General features: G+C 45.1%; 1 protein-coding gene across 4 annotated transcripts; it reads left to right on the top strand.

The window, feature by feature from the left end:
• The first annotated feature begins 465 nt into the window (after positions 1–465).
• LOC117849493 (protein ANTHESIS POMOTING FACTOR 1) lies at positions 466–6378 on the top strand. 4 transcript variants are annotated; one of them, XM_034731060.2, is made up of 12 exons: positions 466–1315; positions 1457–1595; positions 2952–3018; positions 3704–3807; positions 4171–4271; positions 4339–4405; positions 4494–4593; positions 5255–5368; positions 5432–5569; positions 5654–5738; positions 5829–5875; positions 5968–6378. In XM_034731060.2, exons 2-12 carry the CDS (start codon positions 1549–1551, stop codon positions 6109–6111), a joined length of 1014 nt encoding a protein of 337 aa, XP_034586951.1. In that variant the 5' UTR covers positions 466–1315; positions 1457–1548; the 3' UTR covers positions 6112–6378. The 4 variants fall into 4 exon arrangements, with proteins under 4 accessions (XP_034586951.1, XP_072148927.1, XP_034586952.1 ...); XM_072292826.1 differs by having other exon boundaries at positions 468–1315; positions 2943–3018; XM_034731061.2 differs by lacking the exon at positions 2952–3018 and having other exon boundaries at positions 469–1315.
• The last annotated feature ends 2272 nt before the right edge of the window (positions 6379–8650 follow it).

Raw genomic sequence — 8650 nt, 5'->3', positions numbered from 1 at the left:
ATTTGGTTGTTTGGCTAACCCTAGCCTGGCTAGGATCTGGAGTTATGCTAGTCTAAACATGTCTAATGTTATGCAATAGAGTTGTATTTGGTTGCTTGGTCATGGGCTCTGTTTGTAACCGCGGTCGAGAGAAGCGCTTCTCAAATAAGCTGTATAAATATTGAAATAGCGCTTATTTGAGAAGTATGTCTGAACCAGTTTGTTTCTACGTTTTAGTACAAACGGAGGTGGTGGGAAGAAACGTAAAAAAAACTGAAAAAAGCATGGCGTTTAGCTTCTAGTTTCAGCTTATTTTAATATTTAAACAGTTCCAAACAACGCATGGTCAGTGTAGACCTGGCTAGGTACACGATTGTGTTTGGTTTGGTTTGTTGATACGATAACCGTGCATCGGCTATACAGGTGAAGTTACCAACCTTGATTCTCTTTCCCTTCTCTCGCCGCGAGCTCGTGCTGCTGTCTCCCATAGTCCCATCCCCGTCATGGCGTCATCGAGCGGACGACTGGTCGGACCCGCCCAACACGGCATCGGCTCGCCGTCGCCCGTCATTGATGAAGACATCCTCCAAGAACTAGCAATAACAGCTCATGGCACGATCTCATCTGTTCTTTTATCCGTACGAAGGATGCTAGCAAGGAGAGCAGGCCGTCTCCAATCTGCAATCTCCAATCCGGCTCTGCTCCTCTCTTTCTCTATGCTCCCGCCTCCAATCTGCAAAGCAAACAGCTGCAGCATGCACCTCTCTCCCTCATCTGAATTTTCTCCAATCCAAGTAGCTTGAGCTCCTCCCTCTCTCTGCTTCCCTCTCAATCCTGCGCTGCTCCGCTTCCAAGACAAGAAAGAGAGCACCAAAAGCTTGCGTTTGCTCCTTCCTTGCTCGAACAGAGAGCAGCACACCACCACGAAATCCACCCGCCAAGCACCTCCACCTGCAATCCATGCCGATCTGAGCTTAGCCAAGCCTGGCTGTGCGCCTCCGTGCGGGCGAGTGCCGCCACGGGGGCTCCGCCGGCCGTACGGAGTCAAGCTCGAGTGGATTGCCGTAGCCGCGTAGGCTTGAGCCAAGCTGGAATCGCCGAATCGGCTCTTGAGTTGGCTCCAGAGCTCCGACAGGCTAGTAGATAGAGCTCGGCTCGGAAACCTCTTACCGCCGCGGCGCCGGACAAGCAAAGCCGCCGCCGCCGCCGCCGGGCGCTCCCCAGGCCTGTTTCCGCCGCTCTTCGCTCCGCCGCCGCTCCTCCTCTCTGCGTAACCGGGCTAAGGGTCCATCCATCGTGCCAGCCGGGCGTCAATCGGTTTGGTTCCTTCGTTTCGGTAAGCAATCCACAGCGCCACTCCTCCCTCGGCCTAGGGTTGGGTTCCTATATTCAGTTAATTCTTTGTTGTGGATTGGGGTTGGAGCGTTGCTGGATCAGTCGACTCACGGTTTGATTATGTTCTTCTTTTCTTTTCCAGTGGTCCCTGGTGCCGATTAAGGTTTACTTGAGGAAAAATTTGGGGAACTGACACCATGACGAGTCCGCCCAGGGTGAGCATGGAGATCACCGATGAGATGCTCAAGAGCATGGAGGTCGGACTGGCCTTCAGAGACTATGTAAGCAGCCGCACACACACTTCTTCACTCTAGTTCCTATGCTTCATCATGGCAAAATGCCCCTGTCGTCCCCGGATATGTGGTGAAATTGGTGTGGGAACAGGGAACTTCTATCTTCAGTGGCCAAAAAAAGGGGTGAAAAGTGGTATTTCAGTATGTAAAAGTGTTAACGGCTATGGATAGTTACATTCCCCAGGGTAGGGCATAATACAGCTTAAGGGTTGAACAAACAGAGCACACTGAACCTCACTTCATTTCCCCCATATTCCAAATAATCATCAACTCCTTCACCTCTCTCTTTCCAGCTCCTCTCAAATTTCTCCTTCAAAGCCTAGCAAGATCGCCATAAACTGATGGCTTCTTTGGACCAATTAAAACATGTGCGATGCCAAAACATGGACAAAAGGGTGATGTCTGGACTGCAGCGATGCCAAATCTTACTGCATTGGTGATTTTGACATGTGGGACTCAATTGTCTTCTAATATTTCTTATTAGAATATAGCAAGGGGGACCTTTTTAGTAGATTCCATAGCAGGGAACATAATAATGGTGCAAAAGGATAGGAGATTGAATTTGCGGTTTATGAAATGTGACCCTTTGAAGCTGGCTAATTCTAAAGTTCATCATTTATGGTAACTGATTAGGTGCTGCCACCGCGCCATGCCACCAGTACCATGGCCATTTGCGCAGGCGAACCGTTTCAATTTGCAAATGAACTGGTGGACAACTGGACATTGGCATAGGGCACGTCAATTCTGGAAACAATCAAAATGCTAGCCAAATTTCTCTGATATTACCAATAATGATAATGCTCAAGAGATCCAATTGCTGTCAAGACTCCTATGGTGGCGCAGCCAAGCAGATACCCTTTGGTCCCTCCCCTCCCCTCTTCCTGCCGCTCCTCACGCTTGCAATGCCGCCGCTCCTACTTCCATCTAGTGGAACATAGATCCATCCATCCCCGGCCTGGATTGGCTGGTTCCTTCTGCTGGTGAGCACTCCTTTTTTGCTTGGATGGATTCCTTTGTTCTTAGGGTTGCCTACTCAGTTTGTTGCAAATTCGCTTGCAGCTACCAATCTGAATCCATCCATCGGCCTCGATTAGTTCATTCCTTCTGTTGGTGAGCACTCAATCGTTTGCTTTGGATGGATCCAGTTGTTCTCAGGGTTGGATTCGCAGAAAGTTTTATTGTGGATTTGTGCGCAGCTTCCAATCTGAATCCATCCATCCATGGTTTGATTAGGTTCTTCTTCTGTGCTCAAGGCCATATTCTTGATAGCTGATTGATTGAATTTGAGGGCAGTTTGTTTTTCAAGATTTTGAGGGGGTTTTTGTCCATGATGAGTCCGTCCAGGGTGAGCATGGAGATCAACAATGAGGTGCTCAAGAGCATGAAGAAAGGGCTGGCCTTCCAAGGCTATGTAAGCCTCTGTTCTTCACCCAAATTACTCACTGGAACTGACTGCTGGAGTTAAAACTGTTCTACACCCGGGTGTCCAAAAAGTTTTCTTTGGAAGAAATCGGGTGCTAAGTTGATAATTGAGTTGACTTGCTTATCTTGCTTACTGAATTTACTTAGCTTCCTTGAAAATGTATAGATTTCAGATTAGATTGCTACAGAAATCTGAATGCAAGGGCTTGAAGATTCATTGGATCTTATATAGGCCCACTGGGTTTAACCGTTATTAATTGTGTGGTGGCCTAGTGGCATTGGGGTTCATGTTCTTTAGCCATACAGACAATTTTCGTGCTATAACTATGTATGTATCGTACTGCAAGATGAATCGAATAAATTGCCCTTGCTATCAGGTTACAAGTATTAAATTATCAATAAGCTTGGCATGTAATAGCAGTGAGATATCAGACTAGAGCACCTAACTATTAGTCTATTGCAATGGACATATTCAGTTTCAAAAGAAACATTAAAAAAAAATTCATGGTGTGTTCTATGACTTGAAATCTTCATTTGACTTGTGTCTTTGATGCATTACTGCCAAATGCGCATCACTATATAGAGAACTGCCCAATATCCATTGACATACCTACGCCGTACCCGTACACTGCGCTCATTTGACTCTTTTGGTATATCATAATTCTTTTTTTCAGAATGGCAGAATTAGTTCTATGGATTTTCACAGCAAGGCTACGAACTATCTCGTGACAGCCAGTGATGATGAATCAATCCGCCTATATGACACTCAAAATGCATTGTGAGTGCAGTCAATTACTCTGTCCTCAGTTTATTTTTATTCTAATTAAGCAAATAGGGTGACTATTGATTCTTTTTAAGTCTTAACATGAGTACGCTTTTCTTACATTCTAGTAGTTCATGTTCACTGATGTTTTCTAGAATTTACACTTCATTTTTCAGTTCTTAAGAACAATACTGCACTAGTACAAATTCTCATTTGTATCTTTATAGTTTATTTTAGTGCCCAATACTCGAAACTTCTGTTCGACTTTAGTATTCCACACAACAAGCTTTATTATAACCCAACTATTGTGTTACATGCACTCCAAACTATTGCTTTCTTTGTGATATGCATTGGTTTCTCACTCATTGAAATTTTCAGGTGTTTGAAGACTATTAATAGCAAAAAGTATGGGGTCGAACTTGTTTGCTTCACTGATAACCCAGGCATTGTCTTATATTCATCGAAAAATGGCTGGGATGGTAAGTCCTGTTTTATGCTAACTTCAAAATTATTTATATCATGTATTGAAAAGAAGTAATAATGCAGAATCTCTGCGTCTACTCTCACTGAATGATAACCGGTTTCTTAGATATTTTAAAGGTCACCTTGACAGGTATGCCACACTAACTTATAATAAATTGTGGTTAAAACTTCGGTTATACTAAGGCCAGTGGAGGATGCTAATGTGCTTTCTTGTCCAGGGTTGTCTGCATCTCATTTTGCTCTGAAAAAGAAAATTTTCTCTCTGGTTCAATTGATCGCACCGTTCTCTTATGGGATCAGCGGGCTGAAAAATCACAGGTAAAACTAATGATACAGTACACAATTATGTGACTCGAGATAAACTGCAGATTCTGCTTCACCACCTGTTTATGCCAACTTAGCAAACTGCAGTTTTAGATGAAGGAAGCTATTTTTGATTTCTCTCCTACCAACTCTTTGAATCACTTGGAATCGAAAATGTAACGCTGCTGCAACTGAATCATTAAACCCTTGTAGTTGCCTACTTCTGTGTTTTCTGTTCCTTCTGGGTTGATGGATACTGTATTCACGACATTCCTGTCAATGTAAAGAATAAAGTGTCTTGGGCATGGTCATTCTATTTAACTGAAATCCGTAACATCTACCCCCTCCAATCCATAATATAAGTCGTTTTAGGAATTTTCTGCTTAAACCATTTCAGCTTTGACCATCAATGTATAAAATGTATGTGGATTGACAATATCAATCTGATGTTACTGGATTTATCATGAAAAATCCTTAGTAATAACACTTTTTATATAAAATAACCAATTTTTGTAGAAGTTGCTAGTCAAAGTATCACATTAAAGATCATGTTAGTGTCCGAATCCTAAACAACTTACAGTTTGGATCAAGAGGGAATATTTCGCATTCCTTGGAATTACAATTGAACTAATATATATTGCTGGTGACTAGCAAAATCATCTCATGGATTTTTCAGGGCTTACTGCGTGTGCAAGGGAGGCCTGCAGTTTCATATGATGATCAGGGCATGGTATTTGCAGTTGCCTATGGTGGTCACATAAGGATGTTTGATGCTCGAAAATTTGAAAAGGTAGTTGTGATTGGATGTGTTGTTTGCCTTTAGTTCAACTGTTCTAACTTCTTACATCTGCAGGGGCCTTTTGAGATATTCTCTGTCGGTAATGATGATTCAGAAGCCCATGTCATAAAGTTCAGTAGTGATGGCAGGCGGATTCTGGTAACCACTAAAGCTGGGCGTGTTCATGTGCTAGATTCATTCCATGGCAGCAGCGTAAGCATGCAAACCTACTTCACTTCATATCCTGCGTGCTAAGACTAGTATAATGTGGCTCTTACGTTTTTTTTTTCCATTCAGATTGCATCATACAATGTGAAGCCAGTGGTAACCAATTCAACGCTGGAGGCATCATTCAGTCCTGATGGAAACCATATCATATCTGGTTAGAAACCATTCCTTATCGCCCGTTGCAGACTTGCAGTCATTGCATCTTCTCTTCAACTTAGCAATGCATTATGCTCTTCTCTTGCAGGCTCTGGTGATGGTAGTGTTTATGCCTGGAATGTTAGGAGCGGAAAGGTACGGAGGAATGTGTGATGTTGATGTTGATGTTGAAATTACTTAGATGTTATGTCTGTTTGACAGATGTATGGCAATGCTTGGGCATGCAGGTTGCACGCTGGGGAAGCACAGATAATGAACCACCACTAGTAAGGTGGGCTCCAGGATCCTTGATGTTCGTGACAGGATCTTCAGAACTGTCCTGCTGGGTTCCGGATCTGTCCAAGCTGGGATCCTTTACCGTTACCAAGTAGATGCGAATGATAAGAGGTGGACTGACTTTTCTTGGGAGTCCCGCTTGTCTCTGTAGATTCTGCCGTGTGGCTGGTTTATGTGACTCGTTAAGAACAAGCATACCAGCCTAACCTTCTTTTCATGCTTCGTACTCATCTTCCTGTGGTAACCTTTTACAATTAAATGGATTCTTACCATCAGCTGCGACTGCGAGCCTGAGGAACAGCTATAGCTAAATTAGTTGTGATCCTTGGGTGGTTGTTCTTGATAGCAGTATTTTAGTTTTACTCTTTGGCTGGTGACGACTTTTACCGATGTACTTATCATGGATTCGCAGGCTTTCATGTCACCTAACATGAAGCATGGCTGGCTTGACTTTAGCAGGCGTGTTGCAGATGGAATGTCTTTTGCTGTTTTACTCCAGGTACAAGAAAAATCTCCAGCCAAAAAGAGGCGCTCTTTATTTATATAGATACGTTCAGTTTTCATCCAACAAAAATTAATTACAACGGCCAATGGGTGTCATGTTTAGCCGTATCACTCTCCGCCGCTGGCAAGGCTCTCCTTGCTGGGCAAGGTCAGGCGAGGCCAGCTAGCAAACAAGGCAAACGCACGCTTAGTTACTTCTGCTCAACCTTTGCATTGCGAGCTAGCCTAGTCATTTGCCAAGGCAGGGTCCTCCGTTTTTTTATTTAAAGTTGTTAGACCATATTTGGTAGTATTGGAAATATCTGAAGGAGGCTTCTTACCCTCAAGTCTGTACCTCCGTATATTCGCCCTCGAGGCTCATCCATTAATTCCTGAGCCATATACACTTACATGATATCATGAGTCTAGGTTCTAGCCCTTGCCTCCGGGTTCCCCACCCCGCGTTGGTCCTAGGGAGATCGATCTCCGCTGGAGCAGCGCTCTTAGATGCGCGGCCGATACCCTGGATCTGCTGCGCCGTCGTGGTCAAGCAGCAGCAACCTCCCACCGCCGGCAGGATCCACTGCTGCCTCAATTCGTCGTCCTCGTTGTCCCCTCCTGTGCATCTGACCCATGCCGTTCCTTCCTCTCCTACGCTGCCGCCATGCTGCCTTGAGCGCGGGGTGCGTGCTGTGGAGAAGACGCGTGGGGATACGGGGCTGCTGGGCCGGGGGGCCGTCGGGCCCTCGCATCGTGCGGGAGAACTGGTGCTTTTCCCCATGCGGTCGGACGATGGTCTGCAACTCCTATCCTCTCTTCCTACGGATTGAACAGACGGAGGAAAAGAAGATACGGGGCTACAGGCTACGTACACCTGATAGGTTGGATTTCTGCTACGAGCACCCGGTGCTCTACGCGGAGCTTTGTCCTACTGTTGCTGCTGTTGTATCTTTTTCGCGATCAGAGATTGGGTTTGTGTCACCTGCTGTTCCGTCGCCGCTTCATCGTCGACACTCCCGAGGATAAAGTTGTCGTTGTGCCTTCCTAGGCTGCAGTAGCAACGCTCGTGATCAAGCCATCATCGCCGGTCGCCTTTCCAAGCAGTGGCGCCACCCATGCTGCTGGTCCTCGTCACGCTGGCTTTCGGTCCGAGACCGCGCCTATTGCCGCATGCTTGTGGACACCGCTGCCAATATTGCTGAAGGAACATGCATTTGCGCTCTTTAGCTGCACCATCTACTATCGTAGTCAGCTCATCGTCCTGGTGAACCTGTCGGCAAGAAGTTGCTGATTTTTGTGTAATCGTGTAACTCTGTTGAAGCTTCAGACTTGCACCCTCCTCCACGACTTCGACCGCGTCCACCTCGACCTCGGCTACTTCAGCACTAAGGGGCTATTATCCGCATGAGCTACTCATCGGTTTTCACTCCAATCGTAGCATTTGCATTGGCGTTCCGACTGTGAGGGGTGTCCCCATTGTTCTCCTGTCTGTTTGTTCGTGTTACTACTACTACGACTGCGGGGGATGAGACTATATTTGGTAGTATCGGAAATATCTTGGGGAGGCTCAATGCAATACATCCACGCATTATACACAACTTACAATAGTATATAACATTTACTACTTGTCCCAAACACTACCATGTATTTAAAAACTCAGGGTAATGGTTGCAAAAGCGCTCACCAAAAATTACGGGTCCAAACATTACGGAGACAATCCTTTGTTTCTCGGAAGTATTGCGTTCCATATGATTTCCAGGACCGATCATATATTTGTCCATAATAACATGAACTTCATGCCTCCAATGTAATAGCCTAATAGGGGTGAGAGCTGGTGCCAACGATGCTCTCAGATGACCACCTTCATACCAGCTCTAACATATATCTGTGTCAGTTATCGAACTGACAGTGCACATGGATTAGAAGGTGCTGCTATGGATAATCGACTATCGAGCCATCTTGAGTGCCGGTAGCAATATTATCATCTTCCTATCAGTATTAAACGTGGATCGGCAAGGATATTGGTGTATCCCTTTCTAGTTCTGATAACGCGCTGGAAGGAACGTATCCCTACCGATGCTAATTATTAGGCCTGTTTGGTTAGCATTGCTTATAAATAAGCAACTTATAAATAAGCAAATAAGTTGCTTA

Source organism: Setaria viridis, chromosome 3 (genome assembly GCF_005286985.2).
Source record: "Setaria viridis chromosome 3, Setaria_viridis_v4.0, whole genome shotgun sequence".
Classification (NCBI taxonomy): Eukaryota; Viridiplantae; Streptophyta; class Magnoliopsida; order Poales; family Poaceae; genus Setaria; species Setaria viridis.
The sequence above is the reverse complement of the archived record's forward strand: the minus strand, read 5'-3'. Positions and strand labels throughout refer to the sequence as shown.